Source organism: Dreissena polymorpha, chromosome 16 (genome assembly GCF_020536995.1).
Source record: "Dreissena polymorpha isolate Duluth1 chromosome 16, UMN_Dpol_1.0, whole genome shotgun sequence".
In the NCBI taxonomy this organism is placed as follows: Eukaryota; Metazoa; Mollusca; class Bivalvia; order Myida; family Dreissenidae; genus Dreissena; species Dreissena polymorpha.
This window is the reverse complement of record NC_068370.1, coordinates 30,115,071-30,142,484: the sequence shown is the minus strand read 5'-3', so window position 1 is coordinate 30,142,484 and position 27,414 is coordinate 30,115,071. Positions and strand designations below refer to the sequence as shown.

At 35.6% G+C, this 27,414-nt stretch overlaps 1 protein-coding gene and 5 non-coding genes across 13 annotated transcripts in view; 1 reads left to right on the top strand and 5 right to left on the bottom strand.

The window, feature by feature from the left end:
* Positions 1-954: 954 nt before the first annotated feature.
* On the bottom strand, positions 955-1,026 carry Trnaa-ugc (transfer RNA alanine (anticodon UGC)). Its single transcript has one exon. It is a non-coding gene; the product is annotated as a tRNA-Ala (tRNA).
* An 809-nt stretch (positions 1,027-1,835) lies between these two features.
* On the bottom strand, positions 1,836-1,907 carry Trnaa-ugc (transfer RNA alanine (anticodon UGC)). The gene has a single exon. It is a non-coding gene; the product is annotated as a tRNA-Ala (tRNA).
* A 1,613-nt stretch (positions 1,908-3,520) lies between these two features.
* Positions 3,521-3,592, bottom strand: Trnaa-ugc (transfer RNA alanine (anticodon UGC)). Its single transcript has one exon. It is a non-coding gene; the product is annotated as a tRNA-Ala (tRNA).
* A 344-nt stretch (positions 3,593-3,936) lies between these two features.
* On the bottom strand, positions 3,937-4,008 carry Trnaa-cgc (transfer RNA alanine (anticodon CGC)). Its single transcript has one exon. It is a non-coding gene; the product is annotated as a tRNA-Ala (tRNA).
* Positions 4,009-4,356: 348 nt separating this feature from the next.
* On the bottom strand, positions 4,357-4,428 carry Trnaa-ugc (transfer RNA alanine (anticodon UGC)). Its single transcript has one exon. It is a non-coding gene; the product is annotated as a tRNA-Ala (tRNA).
* A 762-nt stretch (positions 4,429-5,190) lies between these two features.
* Positions 5,191-27,414, top strand: part of LOC127861438 (nuclear factor 1 A-type-like) — a 94,664-nt gene continuing 72,440 nt past the window's right edge. For 6 of the 8 annotated variants that reach the window (XM_052399915.1, XM_052399916.1, XM_052399914.1 and 3 more), the window contains exon 1: positions 5,191-5,400. In XM_052399915.1, coding sequence (XP_052255875.1) covers positions 5,392-5,400 — 9 coding nt within the window. In that variant the 5' untranslated portion in view covers positions 5,191-5,391. Of the gene's footprint in view, positions 5,470-5,566; positions 5,650-27,414 lie in introns of those variants that run through there. The other 2 variants (XM_052399913.1, XM_052399917.1) reach the window with 2 other exon arrangements.

The following is a 27,414-nucleotide window of genomic DNA, read 5'->3' as shown; positions in this document are numbered from 1 at the left end:
ACCTTTTTACTGCTTAAGGACATACCATTATTAACTTAATATTCTCTACCCGAAACTTGGGGATAGCGTTATTCAAACTCATATACTTACAGTCAAATCTCACAGTTTTACAAGTTGAACACAGTTGGCTTCATAAGAACTTAAATATGAGTATTAATGGATAAATTAACACAGTAAAACGCATTGAATTTCGAATGATAAAAAATTAACAGTATCAAAGAATCATACATATATAAATGTGTGATTTACATGGCAATAATTGTCTTGAAACAATGTAGAATCTACTATAATCTGAAGTTGTCGATATCGTTTATGTGTATTTTTTATATGTGTATTTTGTGTGTATAATATTTGAAAGCTGCTTATGCCATTAAAGGGGCCATTTCAAAGATTTTGGCAGATATTGAAATTTGTCATTACATGCTTTATATTGATAAATATAAACATTGGATCTAAAAAGCTCCAGTAAAAAAAAACAAGAATACAATTAAAGAAATAATAAAAGTAACCCTCAACTGGGATCGAACCACTGACCCATGGAGTAAAGATCTAACACTTAGACCACTCGGCATCCGTGCTCATTCACAGAAGGATGTATTTTAAACTTTATATAAGCAATTCTCGTAGCATCACAAAATATAACGACAATAACAGAACTCTCCAAATTATTTTATCGTTTCGCGTTGCAACGCTTTATAATTTTCAGGTTTTTAAATCGTCAAAAGATGCATATTATGGATACTTTAGAGCATGGTAAATGTTTTGTATTACTGTTTACTCACAAATCATAATTAGAACGAACATTTGCGAATCTGAAACATTTTTTTTAATTTGTCCATTTACCAAAACGTGATAAAATATCTACAAATATCTACAAATATATAATTATATCATGTTGTGAGATAAATGTCGAATGTTGAATAACCGCGTTTGGCTTATTGAGGAAAAAACCTTTGGAGATGCGGGGGATTGAACCCCGGGCCTATCACATGCAAAGCGAGCGCTCTACCACTGAGCTACATCCCCTCAGAGGTGCAGATGTTGAAACATATTAACAGTACGATATCGGCTGTAACATGTCTGTATAACGACGTTATAAATAAAATAGACCGGTCAATTTCTTTAATTCCAAATAACTTACAAATAAACAAACATAAAACAAGATCATTATATAAGTTCAAAACATACATAATGAATTGTAGATCTACGTATAATCTTAAGTTTTAAAAAGCGCTCATGGTTGTTGTAGTGATGATTTTGAAGGTGTTAACCAATGTATTTGTGCACATACCTGGTAAACAATTAGAAATTTCAGAGCACGCGTCAGTTCATTGTCTTAATAGATGTATCAATGTTACCCGTGATGAACGTCTGTATTTACTAAGTTTGCTTTGGTATGTTGGAGTGTGGGTGTTGGGGTTGGTATATATATATGATGGCAGAAAATAGATATGCCGAGTATTGAACCTCTCACTTGCGATGCGATTACTCTACCGAGATATGCCCCCCCCCCCCCCCCACACACACACACACACAGTTATTATCGATGTTACACGTAATTATAACAACGTTGGAAATAAAACAAACCTTTCAATTCCTTAAAATAATTGAAACATTTACGAATTTATATGAAATATTGGCAGTATCAAAAAATTATACATATATGGCAATAATTGTCTTGAAACAAACGAAGAATCTACTGTAATCTGCAGATGTCGAATCGTTTATTTTGAACATATGTTTATTAGGTTTGTATAATGTTTGGACGATGCTTATGTCATCAAATGTGGAATGTTGAATATCCGCTTTGAGCAAAAACAAACACGAAAAAACTTTGGAGATGCGGGGGATTGAACCCCGGGCCTATCACATGCAAAGCGAGCGCTCTACCACTGAGCTACATCCCCTCACTTTCATATAGATCGAAACAATTCGTCTCTAACCTGTCTGTATAACGACGTTAGAAATAAAATAGACCGGTAAGTCAAATAGGCAATACAACTTACAAATTAACAACCGTAGAACAAGGTTTTTACAAAAATGCAATAATAATTAAATATAGTAATCTATTATACAATTGTGTGAGATACATGGCTATGGATTGTAGATCTACGAATAGTGTAAATTGCGGATAATGATTGAGAAGGTTAATAAATTACACGTTCCCTGCAAGAACTTTTGAATTACTGAACACGTCTCAGTTTATTGTCATATAACTTGTGTCGATGTTGCTACAGGTACACGCCTGTTTTCACTAAGTTTGGGGGATGGGGGCTGATGTGGGGTTGGGGTTGGGCTGGGTACGTATATATGAATGCATAAAATATTACAAAAAAATATTGGAGATGCAGGGATTGAACCTGGGGCCTCTCACTCTCGATGCGAGCGCTCTCTCTCACTTAGCTACATACATCCCATAACCTGGGGCCTCTCACTCTCGATGCGAGCGCTCTCTCTCACTTAGCTACATACATCCCTGGGGCCTCTCACTCTCGATGCGAGCGCTCTCTCTCACTTAGCTACATACATCCCATAACCTGGGGCCTCTCACTCTCGATGCGAGCGCTCTCTCTCACTTAGCTACATACATCCCATAACCTGGGGCTTCTCACTCTCGATGCGAGCGCTCTCTCTCACTTAGCTACATACATCCCATAACCTGGGGCCTCTCACTCTCGATGCGAGCGCGTTCTTTCACTTAGCTACATACATCCCATAACCTGGGGCCTCTCACTCTGGATGCGAGCGCTCTCTCTCACTTAGCTACATACATCCCATAACTTGGGGCCTCTCACTCTCGATGCGAGCGCTCTCTCTCACTTAGCTACATACATCCCCGGGGCCTCTCACTCTCAATGCGAGCGCGCTCTCTCACTTAGCTACATACATCCCATTGTAATTGCAGCTGATGTAACATGTCAATATATCCATCCATGGACGTTCGAAATAAAATAGACCGGTCAATTCCTTAAAATGCACGACAATGGCTAATTAACAAAGTCATATTGAATAATGACATGATAAAAGATCTACAAATATAAAATTATATAATTTTGTGAGATAAATGGCAATAATTGTCGTGGATCTACTGAAAATCTACTATAATCTTAAGTTGTCGATATTGTTTATTTGTGTTCAAGGTAATTCCACATGAGCAATATGGAATTACAGCACATGATGTCAATATATTGTTTTATTTAGCACCAGTCTGGTGTTTTTTATTCTAAATGTCTTTATATATTAGATTATTTATTTATTGTTTGAGGGGTCGGGCAGGGTCGGTCAAGAATGTGCAGAAAAAGAGTAAAACCAATATGACGGTTGAACACGGAGCCTCTAATTCGCGATACGGGTCCATGTGTTAAATAGCCTTATTTGTGTCGATTAAACTATGGAGTAAAAGCGCTTAAACATGTGTTAACTTCATTAAACGTGAAATATGTGTAAGTTTGTGTTGAATATTCGAAACGGTCATGAAATGTCGAATGTTACATAATCGCTTATTGGGCGCTAAAAGAATTGGAGATGCGGGGGATTGAACCCCGGGCCTATCACATGCAAAGCGAGCGCTCTACCACTGAGCTACATCCCCGCCCGTGCTGTCCAGGTGTACCATGTTTATATAAAGAGTTTGAAATAAAATAGACCCGTGCGTTTTCCTACCATCCCTTACCATTGATGTAACTTACAAATGACCAAATATGGAACAGCCACATTATAAAAGTTCAATAAATATATGATTATACATGTGAATGAGAAACATGCCAATGAATTGTATATTTACGTAGAATCTTTTGTTGAAACGTTTATTGTGACTGAAATGATGATCGTTATTGAAAAGGTGTCCATGTTGCTAATTATTAGTATATGCTGTTGTTGTTTTTTTTAGGGGGGGGGGGGGTTTATTTAAGTGGTGGTAGAAAATGGTATAAAACTTGGAGATGCCGGGGATTGAACCCGGGGCCTCTCACTTGCGATGCGAGCGCTCTACCACTGAGCTACATCCCCTTACGATAACATGCGAAATAACATGTGAAAATAACGATATTTAAAATATAATACACCAGCCAATGCCTTAAAATACATGCCTCTTTGAAATTAACGAAAGTTTATGAAATAAATGTGTTATAAAAGGTATATAAATATATAATTTAATACTAGTAATCATGGGAGATTCATGGCTCTTCGTAAAATGTACTATAATCTGAACTGTCGCTATTGGTTATTGTAAAAAGTGTGTTATTTTAAAAAGCTGATTATGCCATTCATTATCTATGTTGAATTACCGCTTGAAGTTTATATTGAGCTTTATTTGATTTATTTTATTTGTTTTTAAAATTTAAGCGAAAAAAAATTTGGAGATGCGGGGGATTGAACCCCGGGCCTATCACATGCAAAGCGAGCGCTCTACCACTGAGCTACATCCCCACACAAGTCAAAAGTAGGCAATATAGCTATTTAACGATATCGGTTGTAACATGTGTTACTGCGCGGAAAGACTGGCTTCATGGGCTTATGCCTTGAAATCGTTGGACATTATCACAGCACAATTTAATAAGATCTATAAATATGTACACATTTGAGAGTTAGGTTACACTGAACTGTCGTAGATACAGGCAAAATCTTCTATATTCTGACTTTTTGATAGCGTCAATTGCGGCAGTTGTGATAATTAATGATTGTGAATGAAATGATCACGCCTTATTGATTTAAGCCACCTATAGCGATACTCATATGTCAATCAAATGTTTTCATGTTTTATCCTTATATGGCATCATTAGATAGGCGTACATCTACCTGTAAAAAAGTGTTACCCAAAAATCGGTGGAATACGATACATGTAAGGAAATCCTCTGATTGGATGACGTGTGGGAATTCCATGGTCATTTAATAAGGATCGAAAAGAGAAAGCAATTTGAATATCCTTATTATAATAGTCAGGCCCGTTGTATTCAATTTGAATGCACGTCATTTTACCTTTAATATTTTTTCCGTTTATTGTAGCTTTTGGGTTTTGGTTTCAAAGGATAGAGATTGCATTTGTAATTTAACGTTTTATTGTAAAATACGAATTCCCCACGTAGATCCTCTTACATGGGAGGCAACTCACGCCGTTGAGGAAATTCCCATTTTGATTGGTCAATATTTAGAGGATGCTACCTATGCTCCAAATATGGAGTCCGACAACAACAAATTGCCCAAGTTGAAAACACTACGCCATTAACAAAGTGCTGTTAGTGTAAAGGTCACCGAAAACTAAATAATTTTCATTATAATTATATAATTGATCTATAAACTCATATCTCATATTGCAGAAGGAGGACTTATCTTTATTGTATTTACAGAATAATATCGACACCACAATGTGATGATTTAGAAAATCTCCGTAAAATGACCATGGTATGTGAAAGAAGTTTCGAATTCACTTCTTCGGATTTTACGAAAACTTGATTCTTTATTCTATACATGGTAAGCTTCGTTTTACCGGTGTGTGCTTATCGTAATTTGCGGAATTGTATTTGAGCCAGATAAAGTTTTGGCAATGGAAACTTTTGGGTTGTTCGCCAACTTTTTTGGGTTTCTTTGCCAGAACTAATTTTCAAAATGGCTGCCGTATCAAGTCCTGACGTGATTTTGCATCGTTTCTAGGTATTTGCACTGTTAATACTTATATTTAACGAATAGACATGCCTGTATATAGTAAAATACTTCGTGCATAAGGTATATATTTTATGTAAATAACGGATATGCTTGGGATATTATAAAACAAATCGCAATATCTGTGCAAACATACAGGTAAAATTTTTGTATCGCTTAGATCATTAAAAAGTAATTATTTGTCAGTTGTAGTTTTACTTTCTGTTTATAATTATTAAACGTTTACATGTTTTGTTAGAATGAAGATGTGGACCCATATCACACATCATCTGTCCACTTAATTTAAGGTTCCATGCTGCGCACATTAGTATTGTTACTGATAATGACATATAATGATCAAGGCTATGTCACTTTCTTTCTACATTTACCAGTGTTGGCTATCGTTCACTGTCAAGGTTTCCTAGGTTTCCATGGGGCTCATACTGCAGAGCAATGGTTTAGTCTTGATACCCAATTATATTCTCAGGTATAATGTAATGCAGGTGTTGCAAATACAGTGATTAATCTAGAAGTTTGCTTCAATGAGTCCCAGGACTCACATATTTGAAAACAATGAGTCCCATAGAAATTCAATGAGTCCCAAACTTTATTCATGAGTTCTTGCGTGTTTTCCCTGGGGGCTGAAGAAAAAATGAAAGTTTCATCAGTCAACACTGTTACAAATTCCGATTTCTTCAATGTATCTGTAACTTTATTCCAAGCATCTTCTGCCAAGCAATCTAGAAAATCATAGACTGATTCTGGTGACTGGTAGTTAATTTTATTTTTGGTTAAAATTTCTAAGTCCTTTACATTGAAATCATGAAGCAACTGAACAAGAGATTGGAATTTTGACAAAGGCAAATCCTCCTTGATCATCCATTCAAGTGTCTTGAACATGGCTTCAATAGCTTTATCTTTATCAGATGAGCCCTTTTGCAAAGCTACAGCCAGGCTTTGTTTCATTTGGGGTACAACACGTACAGCATTTACATGGTCTGGGTGACCTGCATGTCGTACCAAAGTTGTATTCTGGTAGTTTCTATTGTGCATTTGTTGAACCATGCTATTTTTAGCGTTGTTCTCGTCGCAAATAGAACAATACATAAAGTTGTCATGCGTGTCTGTTCTTTCAACAAATCTAAGCCAAGAGTACATTGAAAGCCATTTGGTCAAAAACTCACGTTTCTTTGGCTGGCTTACATCTCGGACGCTTGCGCTTGGTTGTTCCTTCTCTTCGTTAACACTCGCGGATAAATCGAGCGAGTCATCATGTCCGCCAGTATCGGGCCGCCAAAAATTAACAAGAGTTTGCTGCTTTGTGTCAAGCTTTAACACTTTCTTTGGTGGCATTTGTTCTTAATGCAGCCGAACGAATATTATCATCCGGGCTCTTTAAAATTAATCTCGACGAAGCAAATTTAGAACGAATACACTGATTGGTTATTTTTAGCATATGCGGCTCTGTAAGCCAATGAAAATGTGTCTTGTAGAATTTTAACAGCGTGATACATACGGCGTCGTAAAATATATGCATTCGTGAGAAATACAAACACGGATTTGTATGCGTCCTCGAGGACGCTCATACTTCGCTACGGTGCGTTTTTTCCGATTTTGATGCGTCAGAGACGCAGGACGCGGACCTAGATTAATCACTGCAAATACACACAGTGTCAGGAGTCTCTCTAAAAAGTTAATGGTAGAGATTTGATTTCTCTGCCTTTGAGCTAACTTTTTTTCTTTTTAGCTTATGATTGCTTAAAAAATAGTTTATGAACAGTAAAAGATCTGTACAAGGATGAAGACTTTTGGTTACGCTAGTAAGGCTCATTGTCGACCTGAAATGGCCCACAAGTCACCCGGGGATGACTAGAAGCTGCTTCATGTCACCCTGGGCTGACTTCAAGCCAACGCGAGTCACCCCCGGGTGACTAGAATCAGCTTCATGTCACCCCAGGATGACATGAATCGGCTTCTAGTCACCAGTGTATTTTTTTATCAAACGGCAACACATCCGGGTATCTCATATAGGCTATTGTGGCTTTTGAATATATTTATTGCATGCAATTTAGGTTTTTTAGACATTAGGCCCTACTTTCGTTTTTGTTGTATTTTGACACAAATTCTCTAGCATCTGACCGACCAAATCATGAATTTTTTTTTGAAAAGTAAAATTGTTGCTGATGGTGACTTGATTCTGATTTCGAGGGTGACGAGTGTCGTCTTGAAGTCACCTTAGGGTGACAAGACTCAAGAGTCGGCTTCTAGTCACCCCTTGGTGACTTGTGGGCCATTTCAGGTCGACATTGACCCATTGAGCCCAAGTAAGGTGGGGGATGGACATTTTCCTTCCTCTCATCAAGTTATGAGGTTAACAAATTGAGAGGGCTTTTTGTATTCTATATCAGTAGCAGAATATAGGCTAGTTCTGGCTACCATAACTTTAAATATCGCTTTTTATGATTTTTGACTGGCGCGACTTTAAAGTTATGGACCAACCCCATTAGGTTAGTCAATCAAAAATTCCCGAAAAGTTTACAGTTGACAAAGACCGGTCCAAAACAGCTTTTGAATGCAGTTATTGGCCTAAATCAACCACTTGATCGGAAAGATTGACATTTTTCACATTTAACTGATATATTCTTTAACAAAATGCTATCCTAAACATTTGAAATTAATCTTTTCTGCTCTAACATATCGAGAAAAACAGCGATGAGACGAATTTTTTTAATGAGAATCTCCCGAGATTTCACAGTCATATGACGTTATTGCTATTTTTAGTAACATACCACATGCTCAAGTGTTTTCACATTCAGAATGACGTGATCCCGTATTTTACATTATTCTTGCTTGTTTTATAAACAAATTTTAGTGTAAATACAAACTCAAAATAAAAATTATTTAAAATAACCTGATTCACTTTGAAATCAGTCTTTTAATCCACTAGACGTAAGTTGTTAATCACAAATAATAGATTTCAGAAAACAAATTCATGTTTACAATATCAGCAAAATGTCGTGGTAAATCCGAAAGTATCCCAATGAAAACTCGTCACGTGACAAAGCGACAATGGCGTAAAAATTGTGAATTTCAGGCTGATGAGAGTTATTTTCATTCTATTGTAAGATGCATTTAAAACATTTGAACCTTAAAATATGCCCCAATGCAGTAATTTATAATCATTCGCCAATGCATTTAGAAATATATCCACGGACCAAGAAAATTAACTGTCTTTGATTGATAGCGTGACATAAATATGTTACGACTCTGGTTGACTTTCGATATGGGTTTTGTTTCAGCGTACAGGTCTGTCAATACTTTATAAATTGTTCGCTGAAGTTTCTTAAGCTTAATATAGGCTAGATACCTGAAGAAAATGTTTTTGAAATGGTGCAATATCACCTATAAAGGCCACATTGAAACTTACCCACGGATATATCATTTGTTGTATCAATTTACACCATGTAAGTCTTCCCCAAATTTGGCTTTCAGGCTAAATTCTTTCCCATATTTGAAGGCTAGAACGCCTTACCTAGATCCCAATTTGCAGGGGTCAGCGATTCATTTTGCCGTGCGTCCCGCGTGCCAGACGCACGTTTTTTTCTGGGGACGCATCATTCTCAAACATGTGCGTTTTCGGGACGCATTGTTTAAAAACTCTGGTTTTCAACATCGTCAAAGTTGTACATGATACCGAGTATGATTCGTGGATATAAGCAAAACACATGTCATCACCGTTTTGAAAAGTAGAACGGAAGTCACATTACTACATTGGGATTGGGAATGGAGTACGCGTATTTTGATTGGTTGAAATATATCAATTATCCAATCAGTTACGGCGTTCGTTGGGCGATTAATTTGCTGTCCCGGATGGTAAACAAAGAAAATGCAACCAAAAAAGCTTTTTGAAATTGATCCTGAACAATTTAAACTCGCTGTGTAGATATTTATCGATAACACAGCCTCGATGTAAACTATGTGGTTTAAATATGAAGAATAAACGGCGGAAAACACAGTTTGCGTTCGTCTGTTGTGAGCGCAGACACTTATTATTTATTTAGTAAAGCGATGTTATTGTACCTTTCTGGATTGATTGATCAGTGTTGGTGTTTCTTTAGTGACAATTAAAATTTGCAATTTCTGAAATAAATAGCATCTTTTATTTGTATACGATACATACATAATAGTGATACAGGTCGTACAGTATTCCGCCCTATGTTAAGTAGAATGTAAGTACATATGACAACACAGACATCTGCTATTTATACTGCAGGATGTGAGAGACGTTTTTCTATACAGAATAAGGTCTTGACCAAATTCAGAAACAGGTTAACTGTAGGGAAAGAAGGCAAACGCATGAGTGTGAAGTTGTGCAATTTTGCCCTGAATGAATTTGTGGAAAAAGCTTTCTCTGTTTGGAGAAAAAACCAAGCGAGAAGGCTATACACCTTAAATACAGTATGAGTGTTGTTACACTAAATCTGTATTGAAGTTGTTAACCTTTTGACCAAAGGAGAAATTGTATTTTGTCACACTGTTTGAAAGGGCTAATTTTGACCAAAAAATTATAAACACTGGTCATCCAATTTATTAAAAGTCTAGTCAGTCCAAATTGTTAAAGATGTTAAAAGTTCTCTGTTTAAGATGTTGTATGTTTCACTGTTTAATATTAAAAGTAAAACAAATAAAGATTTCACTTGCTATAACTATATTTCTGTTTTTAGCTGTAAAATTGCATAATTTAAAAGAGCCCCTGGCTAAGGTGTATCATGTTAAGTAGATTATTTGTAACGAATTTACAAAGAGGCAATCTGGGACCCATTGTTTTCAGTTTGGACCTATTGTTTAAAAATATGTGAGTCCCAGAGACTCATTGATGTAGATTTCAAAATGAATTACTGAGGGGTCATTGCTGAGGTTTGTGTAAAATAATAAAAATGGGACGTGCAGTAAGGCAGATTCGTGTTTTAAAGCTCTCTGCATATTAACTGGCAGAATTACCTTCATATTGCACTAGAAGCATTTTTGTAAGTAGCCAAGTCATTTGCTGTTGTTTCCTAATCTTTCAATCAAAACTGTTCTTTGAAAAAATTTTGGTTATTTGCTGATTTTTTCGGAAATGGATACATACGGAAGAAAATGAAGATTATCAAAAGAAACAAACAACCCTCACAAAATCTCGGTGATTGACAAATGAATGAAAAACTATTTTAAATTTGAATGGCTTGAAACAATAAATCAGAAAGCCATACATGTTTCCAAATGGTTAAAATCGACACTCATGGCAAAGTGTCTCCCATGATAAAAAATCTTCTTAAATTGTAAAAAGCTCTCAAAATCTTACAGACTTCACTAACATAATTGTTATCAGTCATCATTACATGCTCACATCAGGCAGAAATATGTAAATGAATATTGTACAATTATGAAAAAAGCTCAATACTTATAAAAAGCCTTTACTGCCATTGATGGTTATATAAATAATGAGGACTAAAGATGTATTGTTACGAAACAAATATAATTGCGCAACAGAGTTTTATAATAACTTAATAAGTTAGTATACAAACACCCTTGTGGCAACCCTTATAGCTCTACAATTCAACATGTGCAAAATACTCTGTCATGGTTTATATTGTATCCAGCTTTCCTTCTAGCCATTTTGTCCTTTCATATGTACACATCTTTGTTGTGGGAGGCTTGTACAAATGACACATCACCTGACCCAGAGGCTTATAACAGCTCTGTAAACATATTTTGTCGGTTAAAAGGCAAAATGAATCATGCATCTTCCTAGTTAGTATGATGATAAGCCATTCTGGCTTCAGTGTACAGGTTGCATACATACATGGGAACGCTTGACACTGCATTCTCAATCATGCAGGTATCTCTGCACCACACCTGTTCTTTTACTGTTCAGTCTCATACCTGGAGATCTAGTTGCTATCTATCTTATCTTGGATGGTCTTTTTTGGTGGATACCATGGGAAGTTAAGGATCTCTAACATATATAGCATAAAATACAGGTATATGTTCTGATAATAGTATACATGTAGTTTCAGGTACATGTACCTGTTGAAGGTACATCCAGCAATTGTTTTCCTTCTTTATAAAATACCGGAAAACAGCAAATGTGGTAAAAACCCAAAATTTCCCAATTGCTGTCCGAAAAAGTTCCCAATTAAAGGTTTTCAAAAAAAATGAATGTATTGTTTTAAGTGAATTAAATGCAACATTTAGTCGATTTCCCTATACAGCTTTATGGCTTGAGCCTAAGTTGAAAAATATTGACAACTTGACAACACTTAGTTATCAATTGTTAAGTATTTGTTAGCAACAAATCCAATAAACCAATGTCACAATCTGAAGACTTCATGACGCGAATTTCCCCCAATTTCAGTTTTTTTTTACCCTAATTTTCCCATTTGGACTGGTACCTGTACTTTGCCCAATTTGGCAAATTTTTATGTCCCCCACCACTATAGTGGGGGACATATTTTTTTGCGCTGTCTGTTGGTTTGTTTGTTTGCCCCAACTTTATTATTTGCCATAACTTTTGCAATATTGAAGATAGCAACTTCATATTTGGCATGCATGTGTATCTCATGGAGCTGCACATTTTGAGTGGTGAACGGTCAAGGTCATCCTTCAAGGTCAAAGGTCAAATATATGGGTCAAAATCGCTCATTTAATGTACACTTTGCAATATTGAAGCTAGCAACTTGATATTTGGCATGCATGTGTACATGTATCTCATGGAGCAGCACATTTTGAGTGTAAAAGGTCAAGGTCATCCTTCAAGGTCAAAGGTCATATATATGGGGACAGCGTTTCACAAACACATCGCTTGTTTTCTAAATTGTATATGAATAACTTGATTCAGATGGAGTTTACTTAAAACTGCTAAATTGTATCATTGAGTTAAGTTAAACTAATTATGCTAGGTTTCTTTTAAGATGTTAACAACACCAAAAAACAAGTATGTTTTTTATGGTTTAATACAACTGTTAATGCAATTGAAATAGGACCATTAATGTTGCACTGGTTATTAACATGCGAACTTCTAGAAGTTGTTGAGGAATCTTTTTAAATAGGAATTCATGATTTCTCAGGTTTTCAATAAATTTATGACTGAGTAGCAGAATGTTATGAAGTTGTTTTCAGAAATACATGTACATGTATGGCAGGGGTAATAGCAGTAACTCATTACGTAAGCACCTTTCCTTTGAATAGCAATTACAATTCTTATCAAAAAAGGTTACATCAAAGATTTACTTAAGCAGTGGCCAATTACAATTATTTTCATTGACGGTTTCATCAGGTTTTAGCATAAGAGGTCGCCCCCTAGCCATACATGCCAGAAATTTTCGGGTCCAAATCGGGACATTCCATTAAAATGTCGAGACATTTGACCAAAAAGCGGGACACCTAAAACGATCAATCATGCCACATTTACTGTAGTCAGTAACCAGCAAATTACTTACAAAACCTCATAATTTCTGGCAAATATTGACGATATATGTGTTTAAGAATTGCATGAACACAGACATTCTCCATTTTCCAGAAGTAAACAAACATGTGCACTATGCGGATGAATCCATTTGGAAAGGAGGCATGTGTAATCGTTCAACAGGATGTGCGCATATCGAGCACTGTTTTTATTCAACCAATCATCTATTAACTCTAAATTTAGATTGATGCAATATGTACAAATTATTTTCTGAAAATCAGTCAAAAACGAAAATAGATTTATGTGAAACATCAATATCTGCTTACATTATAATACACCTAATATCGCGTAATAATAGTATCTTCGGACTTGATTTGGGCCTTGAAATACAAAAGTAAACTGCTTTTAATGCACTACGATGCATTTATTGCTAGCAATTGTGACCCCTATCATAAAAATACCATGGTGTGAATGCCCGATAAAATCAATAATGTGCCGATAGATCGCTGATAAGGTGTCAAAAACAACACTGGATCACTGGACTAGTAGATGTGGTTTGTTAACAAGGGGCAATAAAGGGATTAGCGATGGCAATTTAAGCCAGACGGAGCTTGAATAGCAAATTTTATTTTGAACTTATAGAAAGTATGTTGTTTTTCACGAATGTCGGGACAAATTGTGTCACATCGGGAAACCGGGACCCCAAAAGCAGGACTGTCCCACCAAGATCGGAACGTCTGGCATGTATGCCCTTTGCACATGCCAGGTTAAAATCTGGAGGGCAAGTAATTTCCAAAGAAGGTTACTTTAAGGTAGCCTGTCCCGCAAGTCATTTGTTGTACTTTCTTGGTAACTTTCTTTTGCAATTTATCTATCTCCTAATATCAATGTTCATCAATTAAAACTGATTAAGTATGGCATTTTTATGCTCCCCCAAAATTTATTTTGGGGGGAGCATATATTCGCCGCTTCGTCTGTCCGTGTGTGCGTCTGTCCATCCGTGCACAATTTTTGTCCGGGCTATTTCTCAGCAACTAATGACCGGAATTCAATGAAACTTTATGGGAAGCTTCACTACCAAGAGGAGATGTGCATATTATCAGCGGGTTCTGGTCGGATGATTTTTTACAGAGTTATGGCCCTTTGAAATTTTCTATAAAAAAATTCTTGTCCCCCCAACTACTGTGCCCTAAAGACGTTTCCTTTTATCTGAATATATAGTGCAATATTGTGACAAAAAAAGCCTTTGGGGAGCATCACCCGTTAATATGCTATTTATATGCTTTTGAAGTTAATGGCCTTAATTAATTGATATTTTCTTGAAATGTATGCACTTATCTTAGTCTTTTATTACATTTCCACTTTCTATTGAGTTACTTATTTCTTGCAAATAATTCATAATATTGAATTTGTTTGCAATAGTGTCAGTGCTTAAATTTTCTGATTGGTTTGTGTTGTAATGACATGTTGGGACGCAGCTGGTATACAATGCCAAACATAGGTTATTAATAACCAATGAATAGGGTTAAATATATACATTAAGAAATCAATAAAATTTATGAAAAATTATCATAAATATATAAACTACATTGGTAATTAGTAGTTAAAAAAAGACCCAGAGCTATTAGCTTACAATTTGTAAGATGTTTATAAAATAACATAATATCAAAGTGTAAAATTTGAATTATAAGTACAATCTTAACTTAATAAAATAACTGCAAGTTAAGTTAAGTAAATAAAGTTCCTCACCTGCATTGCTAAATAAGATAACAAAATGTATTTATAACCAAGGAATGCTGTAAAGATGATAGTCTGCAGTCCCTTTTACACTGGTTTGGGGTTACCATGGATAAATTGAATAAGTTGCATGCATGTGCACAGGCTGATCAGGGATGACACTCTCCGCCTTGACTGGCTTTTTGTTGAGAAGAAGCTTTCTATAAATGAAAAATCCATTATAGCAGAAAGTGTTGTCCCTGGCTGACTGCACAGGCTTATCTGGGACAACACTTTACACATTATGTCATATGCATTAACCCTTTCAATGCTGGAACGAAATTTTAAAGGCCTTTGCAAACAGTTTGGATTTAAAGGGTTAAAGCCCATTTTACCAGAGCGAGGCTCCTCACTTACTGACAACGTTCTTGAGGTTGTGATGGAGAGCATTCACTGTGAACATCTTCACAATGGAGTTCTATGTACCCATAAATCCTTGCATTTATCATTGCTTCATGATATTTGTTGAAGTTTTTATGTGTTGGATACTTCAGACTGTTTCTGTTCTTTGGAGAGAGGAGATTATCACCACATTTATTGTGTATAGGTGAAAATGAAGTGATTTTGTAGACAATAAAACAATCACAATTCGTTCACAGTGGTCTTGTGGTCATACAGTAAGAGGCAGAACTAAGATGATGGTTTAAATGTTAAATCTTGCATTGGTAAAGGGAATAATTTTTGTTTGTTTAATGTATTTAATATTATTTATATTTGTTTTGCAGGCAAAAGTGAATTGTAAATGATAAATAACAAAGTATATGACTGTCTTTTATAATTATTAATTGAGACGGTTCTGGTAAAAAAACTTTGAAATAAGTCCCACATTTAAAAAATATAATAATACTGTTAGTAAAATCTGCAAGAATTGTTCCGGAGTTCTGGGCTCTTTAGTTGGCAAAAGAAGATTTTTGACAAGAGTACGCGCTTCTGTTAATGGACGTCTACCGTCTAGGCGTATATACGCTTAAAAACTGAAGTCATATGTCCATTAAACTTAATACAAACTGTGGAAGTCCCTTGATAATTGGATAATCTGGATGTACGCCATCTGCCAATACCCGAACGGGTTTTCAATGAAAAAAAAACACTGCAGTCTGTTAACTCCGCCTGCAAGCTATTGTACGCCTAGCATTGCTCAGCGAGTGGTCAATATTGATTTTTCTAACTCCGCCTACAATCCTTAGGAGTCTCATTGATGTTAAATGTTACATAACATGTGAATGGTAGTCTGTTTTTAATTAATTAAGTGGCTAACCAGTGTTTGTTGACCGAAATGCAACAAAAAACGCAAAGTATTTGCCAGCACTATATGTAAAATTGTGACAATTTTTTTTTTACAAAAACTATTACATGTAAGCTCTTTCTCTGTTTAAAGATAAAAAAATATGCATTTACTCCTGCAAATGTGAGTGTTTTTTTTCTGAATATTTTGCTTATGTCTAACCCATTTCAAGTGTTCAGGGAGACTTTATTTAAAAATGTGTACATGGACTGTACAATCATTTTCAACAACTTTTATGTATCCATATACAATTTCATGGTAAACAAGCTATATAAACATTCACAATTCTATTGCCACTATGTGCAGTCTGTAAAGCATAAATAAAATTGCTGATAAATAGGGTGAAATTTGCTTAGCTGGCCGATATTCATTTTCCAATAACCCTAGTCGGAAGTTTTTATATATCGCTACTATTTGGTGTCTTGGAATATAACGTTCATCTTAAAAAGAGCAGCTATAATACTACTTACTTAAAAAGCTTTTGTGTGTTTGCCTGTTTAGGCCTCGATATTGTATCTTTATTTAAATACAGCAGATCAAACATAATAGAAATATTGAATGGCGACTTTTAAAGAACAATATCTTTGGATTGTAGTGATTATGTAGAACTCATATTTTGTTACGAGCTTAACTGATATATAACACTTGTAGCGTGTGTATGTGTAGGGATTTAATTAACTGGTCTGTGTACTTTTTGTATTGGTAGGATTTAAAGACCATAAATTAAGTTGTATTGTGTGGTCGTTTCAAGGTCTTGTGGAAACCTATTTGGACTTTAAAGTAATAAGCACAACTAACTTAAAGTTATCTGGTTTTTGATGGGATTTAAATAAGTTTTAAAGATCATGAGCATGGTTCATTAAAAAAGTTACTATGAAAACTTTAAAGAAAAATTTGCATGAAAATGTGGCATAAAACAAAAACATATTTATTTGGAAATTAATTGAGTCATTTTATGTGTAATTTGGGACAACAAATTTAAGAAGAAAATGCATAAAAATGTTTTTACTTATAAAGCTGAGAGTATTCTAGTTGAGAAGCATCATTAAGCATAGTAGTACAGGGCAAAATCAAAATCAAGCAGTCTAAGATGCTGTAATATGTTTTAGCCTCTACTTAATGTCATATTTATGTTTCAGCCACTAAATGATGTCATATATTTTAGCTACTAGGTAAATGCCATTGCATGTTTTAGCCAAAAAATGTCGACATATGTTTAAATAATTGCAGAATCATAATACAGTTTTTTATGTGAACGGGTTCTACATGTATATTGTCAGCATGCTATGAAATAAAAAGCTCATTTTCTTAAGAAGCCTGGATAGAATTATTATAAGAACACAAGTGTAAGATAATGAACTTTAACGCTGTACAAGGAACACATTTATGTGAAAGTGCAGGTAATGTTAATTACGAGATTGTTGATTACCTGCTAGGTTGAGAGGTGTGGGACAGTAAAATGAATAAAATTGCTTCGGGAACTAAATAATGTGATGCATTAAAGATGTAAATTTTTACATTTTTTCACATAATGAAATTATTATGGCTTTTGTGCTGCTGGAATTAATTTAATCGTTATGATCTCGTAGAGGTTGTGAAAAAACATTTTTGTAGTTTAAGTTGTTGAATTTATTATTTATGCTTTAGACTTCAAAAATATATTTCTTTGGGAAAAATGCAATGAGAAGAATGGACTTCCTCTTAATAAATTATAATAATAATAAGTGTAAATTTGAGGAAAAAATGAAATAGAAAATAGGAAATGCATTTTGGACAAAATATAGTGTGGAAATTGCACGACTTTAAATTGAAATGATGAATCAGAGTGTATACAAGGTTGCTGGTGCCTGCATTGTAAATGACATGAACAAAAATGACAAGATTCAAATGCAATGATTTATTGGTTGTAACAACGTTTCTATACTGCATATAAGTGTTACTGTGTCCCTTTGCAACCCACAGACAACTGGACAGATGTGGGGAAATAGCATGATGTATGGAGATTATTCAAACATGGTAAACACAATATTTAGTTTTTGTTTTTTTTAATGTATGTGTTGAAATATTTTTCCTTAAAAAATATAGTTTGTATTATTTTTAGAGTACATACATGTATAACCAGGAAGGTGTTGATTATAAATTTTTAAATGTACTTATGATTGAAAATATTGAGATCCTGATGCAGTGCTTTCACAGGCCATTTACATGTAACAGTCCCTCGCCAGGCCGCTGGAATTTCAATATCTGAATAGGTGCTTATGGTATATACCACATTTCGAAAATCCACATCGATCGGTTGCCCTTTATGAAGCCTTACCTGATCAAAAATCAGACGAAATATCTATTTTATTTAGTATATGGTCATTCTTACAATTTTTTTTTGGAAACGTTTTTCTAACGTTTTCTTCCAAGAATATTGCTGACACTGTTTTTAGTGAATTTTTCTAAGACCGTTTTATGTCAAAAAATCTTCTTACAACCTAAAACAAATTTCGTTCGTAAAACAATTCTACCTGCACTATAAATCTCAATCTCCTACGCAGTGGCCTCCCTTATACTAGAAGTTACTGACCGGGCGAAGCAAGGGAAGTAACTGCTGTGAGGAGTTTCTATAAAAATCTGCATTCAGAAATCTGTATTCAGAACTCAATCTGTTGTTCACGTCTGCATCTAACGTAACACAAGTTTTACGACAAATCTTGACACAGACGAATAGGGTAGCGTCTATTTTCATTTGTGAAAAGAATAGTTCGATACAGATCTGTCCGTGCTTAAATTTTGAAAGGCTTGGGTAATTATTTTTCATTAGCGTTTCAAACACTGATGTAAATGGAAAGATTATCTATTTAAATAGTCGGTAATTGTTTGAAATTATTGATTTGAGAAATTCGCGGATGACGATATCGAACTACATTATACCACGTGACGCCATTCTTCCCTGTATCTTGCACCTATGCTTTTAACGCCATCGGCGCTCTCGTTCAGTAACTGCAATAGCCATTCTTAAGATCAAAGCGATATCGACAGTTTTATGGCTTTGTGACCAGTACGGCATACACCTCATTGATGAAATCTCTGCAAAATACTTAAAAGACTGATATGGCCACGAGGTGTAATCCTCATGGAAATTGTGCATTTCATGCATTATATGGTCAAAACATTTATTCGTCTGGTAGTGTTTCAGCAAATTATTGTTGAATTCATTACACAACTGTAAATGTTTTGTTGAATTCACAAATGAGCAAAATTAAATGTGTAGTACGAAAACTATTTTTGTGTAAAAACGCAACAGCACAACAGGCGATTTACATGCATTCAGATGGTAAACCCCCGTCAATGATTGGACATTATGTCATTAAATCTTTATTCACATATGCCCAAATTCATATAGTTTTAAGAAAAATGTTATGTGTTTATGAAATTCTTGAGCACCTTAATCCTCAATATGTACCAGAATTTTTTTAGAATGGAATATACAGCATTGTCGGGTAATGAATAGAGACGGGAAAAGAAGTAAGCATGCAGTAATTTATATAGTCGGGTTCATGCAGATGTATTGGAGAATCAATCGAGTCGGGATTATGCGTATCTATGAGTGAAAGGGTTTAAACAATTCAAAAATGTCGTTATCCATGTTTTTACAGCTGTGTTTTATCTTGAAGAGTCATAAGTTCATAACGCGCCAAATAACATCATACAAACAAGTTAAAAATATAAAATATGGAGGGGGCTGCCCTCCCTAACCCACCTCTAATGGCCCCAGGGCGTCTTTAAAAATTCCTGTGGAAAGCAACACCTTAGTTCCTGAACTGACACCAGAGATCCTGAACAGACTCCAGAGATTCTAATCAGATACCTGAGATCCTGATTAGACATTACTTAGATCATGATCAGACATTACTTTGAACCTGATCAGACATTACTGAGATCCTGATCAGACTTTACTGAGATCATGATCAGACATTACTGAGATCCTGATCAGACTTTACTGAGATCATGAACAGACATTACTGAGATCCTGATCAGACTTTAATGAGATCATGATCAGACATTACTGAGATCCTGGTCAGACTTTACTGAGATCCTGGTCAGACATACTAAGATCCTGATCAGACATTTCTGAGATCCTGGTCAGACATTATTGAGATCCTTATCAGACATTTTTGAGATCCTGATCAAACATTACCGAGATCCTGATCAGACATTACTGAGATCCTGATTATGACCTGATAAGACATTACTTTCATCCTGATCAGACATTACTTTCATCCTGATCAGACACCTGAGATCCAGCTCAGACACGACTGAGATCCTGATCAGACACTACAGAGATCTTAATCAGACACTACTGAGATCCTGGTCAGACACTACTGAGATACTGATCAGACATTACTGAGATACTGATCAGACACTACTGAGATACTGATCAGACATTTCTGAGATCCTTATCAGACACTACTGAGATACTGATCAGACACTACTGAGATACTGCTCAGACACTACTGAGATACTGCTCAGACATGACTGAGATCCTGATCAGACACTACAGAGATCTTAATCAGACACTACTGAGATACTGATCAGACACTACTGAGATACTGATCAGACATTTCAGAGATCCTGGTCAGACATTACTGAGATCCTGATCAGACATTTCTGAGATCCTGATCAGACATTTCTGAGATCCTTATCAGACACTACTAAGATCCTGGTCAGACATTGAGATCCTGGTCAGACATTACTGAGATCCTTATCAGATCCTTATTTGAAAGATCAAGATGTAACTAGTGCTTTGCTAATCAGATACGTACACTGATGATATTTCAAAGACCTTGATTACAATCTCATTATAGATGAACTGTTCTTAATAAGACTACATAATTATTATAATGCATAATTTACATTTCTAAAGGATGCAGTAGTCAACTTTGGGCATCAACACTAATGTTTTTGAAATGTTTTGCATCCAATGTCATTTGTAAGCTGTTAAAAAATACAGCATACACAATCTTTCTATTGACAATATTTTCAGAATTTTGGATATCAGTTGATCATTATTGTCAATGTGTAATAGCCAACTGTATGTTTACTTCCTCCACTATTATTTGCATTACATGTACAATTGAACTTTTAGGCAGTGAAAATAATATTAATATGGTTTTTGTGCTTTAAATGTTTTTTTTTCAAATTGTGTGTTTTAGAACAAATGTATGGTCAACACCGGCCTGAGGCCATGCAAGCAGACTAAATCTTAAGCTTATTAGCTACTGGATATTGTAATTTCTGCAAATACCTGCAAATATATTATAATGTCCAAAGATTAAATACTTGTGTATATTTCTTAAGTAAACACCTAATCAGGGTTACAAAATTACTTGTACATTTAAGTTGCCCAATTCAAAGGGCAGGATTTAAGTCAAGAGAAATCTAAATAATCCTTGACCTTATTAGTTAACAAAACAGTAACTATAACATTGCATTGGTCATCAAAATCTACAGCATTTCAAATATTGTGAAGGGAAAAGCCTTTGACAGTGAGAAAAGATAAATTTGCTGTTTAAAAGGGGCATTAATTACCCTGTGGAAATGAAATAGACAAATCATGGATGACAATGTAGCCATATCATGGGTGCCAATATAACATATCATGGATGACAATGTAGCCATATCATGGGTGCCAATATAACATATCATGGATGACAATGTAGCCATATCATGGGTGACAATTTAGCCATATCATGGATGACAATGTAGCCATATCATGGATGACAATGTAGCCATATCATGGGTGCCAATATAACATATCATGGGTGACAATGTAGCCATATCATGGTTGACAATTTAGCCATATCACGGGTGACAATGTAGCCATATCATGGGTGACAATTTAGCCATATCACGGGTGACAATGTAGCCATATCATGGGTGACAATGTAGCCATATCACGGGTGACAATGTAGCCATATCACGGGTGACAATGTAGCCATATCACGGGTGACTATGTAGCCATTTCATGGATGACAATGTTGCCATATCATTGTCAACATTGTGTTTTTCCCAGGAGGGCAAAGGGGCATGGCGCATTACTTTCAAAAAGGGCATTTTAGCGCGCAGTTTAGGCGAAAAAGGGCAAAAACGTTTTGTGAATACCTGAATTAGGGAGAAACATGTAATCACATCAGAGGCAGTTGTGGAAAAACAAACAAAATATAAACAAGCACATTTAATGGTAATTGATGTATAATAGTATTTAACTTACTTTGATTTATATTAATATATTTACCTTGCAATGTACATTTAAGTTCCATGCTACATTGTATTTCAATACACTGTACAGCACGACAAACATAATAAAGCAATATATGCATATGAATCTGATTATACACAGATGCATTAACATATAAATGAAACCATGTTTGTCTTATCCCATTTTCTAACGATAATCTTGTTAGATGTTTAACATTGCGAGTAAACTGATCGCTAACAATATGCAAACACTTGTTTCCGTGACATACATCCAATGAGTAGATTACAAATAAATATGTTGTTGCTATCTAAAACATTTGTATGCATCGTTGGTTATCACATACATTTCATTAATTCCTTCTAAATGTATGATCTCCATAGTTAATTCGATCATTTACGACTTTATTTGCCATTTTTGCCGAGTCACAATTTTATTCTGTATGTCCACCATCTTGTTAAAATCATGATGTAAGCGACAGGTGTGCATATCAAAGTAGAATGGTACAATACGTCAGCGATTCGCATTTTGTTGAATTATTATATGTCTCAGTTATAATTCAATAATTAATTATCGTAAGGACGATAAAAATAAAGGATTGATTTGTTTGTGTTTTTAAATGTAAATATGCCTAAAAATATATGTTTTGATATAACTGAATTAAGCAGTAAATGCACAATTTCCACGAGGATAACATTGAGTTTTTCATCAAATGTCTCAGAAGTAACAGTCCACGATTTATCGTGGAGGATTACACATCACCGACCGATAAGTGCGCTTGGTATAACTTAGCCTCTTACATTATCGATTGATATTGACGCGGGGTTATTCACGCATGACTAATTCACAACCATGCAAATCTTCGCTGCATTGGGGCCATAATCTGATACTATCCGGCTTAGACGTTTGGTCAAGGGGCAATTAAGATGTTATTAATAAGGGCGGAAAACATCGGGTGCTCATGAAATGGCAGGGCGGGGGCCTTTGGAATGGGCAGCGTGGCGCTAAATGTCTTTGAAAAGGGGCAGCGTGGCGCTAAACAAAAGGGCATGACGCTGCGCCACGCTTAAACGGCCTGGGAAAAACACTATATCATGGATGACGATTTAGCCATATTATGGGTGACAATATAGCCATATCATGGATGACGATGTAGCCATATCATGGCATGGGCCTTGCTACACTTTGGGGGATTGGGGCCGGGGTCCTTAAAGGGGGGAATTTCACATCGTTTTGGGCGAAATGGGTAATTTTTGAAGATCTTCTCACCAACCATTCAGCACTTAAAATTGCTATATTTTAATGTAATTTACATAAATATACATTTAATCAAAGGTTAATGGCACAATACCAGCTGGCAACTAAGGTATAAAAGTTAAAAAAAAAAAACTTTTTTTTTTGAGGGGGAACAACTAGCTGAAATAGGGGAAAAAAAGTATACTATTTTAAGGGGGGAATGGGGCCCCATGCGTATCCCCATGCCACATGTTTGACCCAGTGGCGCCCCAGGGTTGGTAATGGGGCCATGCATAGTTGGGATTGACCGTATTGTCATAAGAGAAGTTCAGTATCAATTAGAAGTGAATCGGTGTAGAAATGAAGAAAATATAGTAAAAGGCAATTTTGGGTGGGCGTGGCCTATGTGGGCGGGGCGCCCCAGGGTTGGTTATGGGGCCATACATAGTTGAGATTGACCATATTGTCATAAGAGAGGTTCATTATCAATTTGAAGTAAATGGGTGTAGAAATGAAGAAATTATAGTAAAAGGCAATTTTGGGTGGGCGTGGCCCATGTGGGCGGGGGCCCCAGGGTTGGTAATGGGGCCATGCATAGTTGAGATTGACTGTATTGTCATAAAAGAGGTTCAGTATCAATTTGAAGTGAATCGATGTAGAATTGAAGAAATTATAGAAAAAGGCAATTTTGGGTGGGCGTGGCCTATGTGGACGGGGTGCCCCAGGGTTGGAAATGGGGCCATGCATAGTTGAGATTAACCGTATTGTCATAAGAGAGGTTCAGTATCAATTTGAAGTGAATCGGTGTAGAAATGAAGAAATTATAGTAAAAGGCATTTTTGGGTGGGCGTGGCCTATGTGGGCGGGGCGCCCCAGGGTTTGTAATGGGACCATGCATAGCTGAGAATGACCGTATTGTCATAAGAGAGGTTCAGAATCAATTTGAAGTGAATCGGTGTAGAAATGAAGAAATTATAGTATAAGGCATTTTTGGGTGGGTGTGGCCTATGTGGGCGGGGCGCCCCAGGGTTTGTAATGGGGCCATGCATAGTTGAGATTGACTGTATTGTCATAAGAGAGGTTCAGTATCAATTTGAAGACAATTGGTGTAGAAATGAAGAAATTATAGTAAAATAACCTAAAAAAATGAGTAAAAATCACTGACCTGGCCCCACCCCAACCTCCATAACTTTTGACCCAGGGGTCAGAGCAAAATTCCAAATAGTGCAGGGTCGCACATATGCTCATAGCTACCATGTGTGTAAGTTTCAAGGTTCTAGTGCTTATAGTGTAGGAGGAGATAGTGGCCAGGACGGACGGAAGACGGAGATAACCACAATATCCCCACTTTTTCTCCGAAAAGCGTGGGGATAAAAAGGCAGCCATATTATGGGTGACAATGTAGCCATATCATGGGTGACAATGTAGCCATATCATGGGATGACATTGTAATCTATCATGGGTGACAATGTAGCCATATCATGGGTGACAATGTAGCCATATTATGGGTGACAATGTAGTCATATCATGGGTGACAATGTAGCCATATCATGGGATGACAATGTAGCCATATCATGGGTGACAATGTAGCCATATCATGGGATGACATTGTAATCTATCATGGGTGACAATGTTGCCATATCATGGGTGACAATGTAGGTATATTATGGGTGACAATGTAGTCATATCATGGGAGACAATGTAGCCATATAATGGGTGACGATGTAGCCATATCATGGGTGACAATGTAGCCATATCATGGGTGACAATGTAGCCATATCATGGTTGACAATGTAGCTATATAATGGGTGACAATGTAGCTATATCATGGGTGACAATTTCTTGATCAACAATGTATTAAATGGAGGTGTTTGACCATCGTTTGTCAGGCTTTCCTAGTTTTTTCTTTAAATACAATTTGTCTTTGCATATTGTGACTAATATATCCAGTCTAAGTAGCTGTCTAAGGAGGTATCTGTGCATATCTGCCTAACAGATGCTAATGGGTTCAGTTTATAGTGGGCTTGACAGTCAGAGTACCAATATGTATTAGTCTTAATTTGACCAACAGAGATATTGAAATCTCTATAGGCACATTTTGCATGGTTATCCTTAGAAATGTTTTTCATATACAATTGTTTCATGGCTTGGTGCAAAGATTTAATTGTAGTTCCTCATTCTTGAGGGCTGGGGTCAGTGTTGTCTTTCAGAATCCTCCCTTGAAACTGTAAGTTTATTGTAAACCAAAATTGAGGATTATTATCTTAAGGAACCCTATGGCTATTCAATTTTCCAATGTGGAGATGTGTTAACATAAGAAAGAAACTATGTAAAAGATTTTTTAAGCCCCAGTAACTTTTAAAACAATAACAAAATAGTGAACGCATTGAATTTATTTTACAAAATTGATATGGACAGAAGTATTCTTTCTGTAATAGAATGTGAAGTTAGGTCTTGTACAAACTTCATGTACGCCCATGCATGTACAGTCCTGTTGAATGTACACTGTACCTGGGTCAGGTATGTGTTGAATACCCACCTCTTTTGTCTGTATGACTGACATACAGAAGCATTTACAATGTTGTTCCTCTAAGAAATGGTTTACCAGGGGATTGCAGGTGCAGAATTGTATATCTATTCTAGAACAGTCTTAATATGGCCCTTGAAAATAACACTTTGACCCTTGAGGAATTACATGTATTTAATAAATAATGTTTGCAGATAACATAGCTTAAATTGTGCTCATAATAAATGCAAGAGATTCTGGATTCTTTTTATACACTCTGATTCTGCTTACGATTAAATTCCTTTGAATCCTCGCATTTGTAATAAACTCCTCCTCTTACACCTGAATGTTAATGGGAGATGAAAGTAGGAAAATACACAATGCTCGCATGCATTTATTTATTTCATGGTATGGCATATTTCTCTGTTTTTGTGATTGATCTCTTTGGCTATGGGATATGTATATACACATCTAAAGTAAACATATTATAATATTATAGTACATATGGTCCAATTTTAATTATTGTGTTTACACATGTAGATAAGTTTGTGAAGATTATCAAAAATACAATAAAAACTATATCTTTAACCGTTTTAACCAAACTTATCTTGGTTTGTAATAAAAATGGCTTCAAAATTGATTTGGAACATAGAAACCTTATTCAGAAAACTGGAGTTATACTGTACTTTAGACAAATTAATTGTTATGGTGTATCAGTTGCATTAAGCAAATTTCAATTAAACCAATTTATTGTTTCTTTAAGTACATTAAATTAAATCTATATTCTAAAATATTCAAACATATGTTTTACAATCAGTGTACAAGAAATGCTTATTTACTGTCTGCTAGGAACTTCATCATCCTTAAAAGTAGCATTAATCTGCACAGGCTAATCAGGGACAACACTTTTTGGATTTTTGTTTAAAAGAGACTCTTTTTTTAGCAAAATTTTCTGTGAAAGTGGAAAGCGTCATCCCTTATTTGCCTGTGTGGACTGCACACAGTTTACATTCATGCATTCTGTGTGGACCGCACACACTTTTCGCACATACATTCTGTTCTCTTTTCACAGAACGCAGCTCATATCCAGTGTTTAGTCTGTTAGTTTAGCTTTGTGTTGAAATTATCTTTCAAGCAGACACAAATTTAATTTGCAGAAAATCTTGAAGCTTGTGTTCCTTCAAAATGAATCCTATTGTACAGCGTTCAATAGCTAAGAAAAGATTAACAAACTGAAATAATCTTTGTATACAAATTTATTAAAAAATATCAAACAAAACACA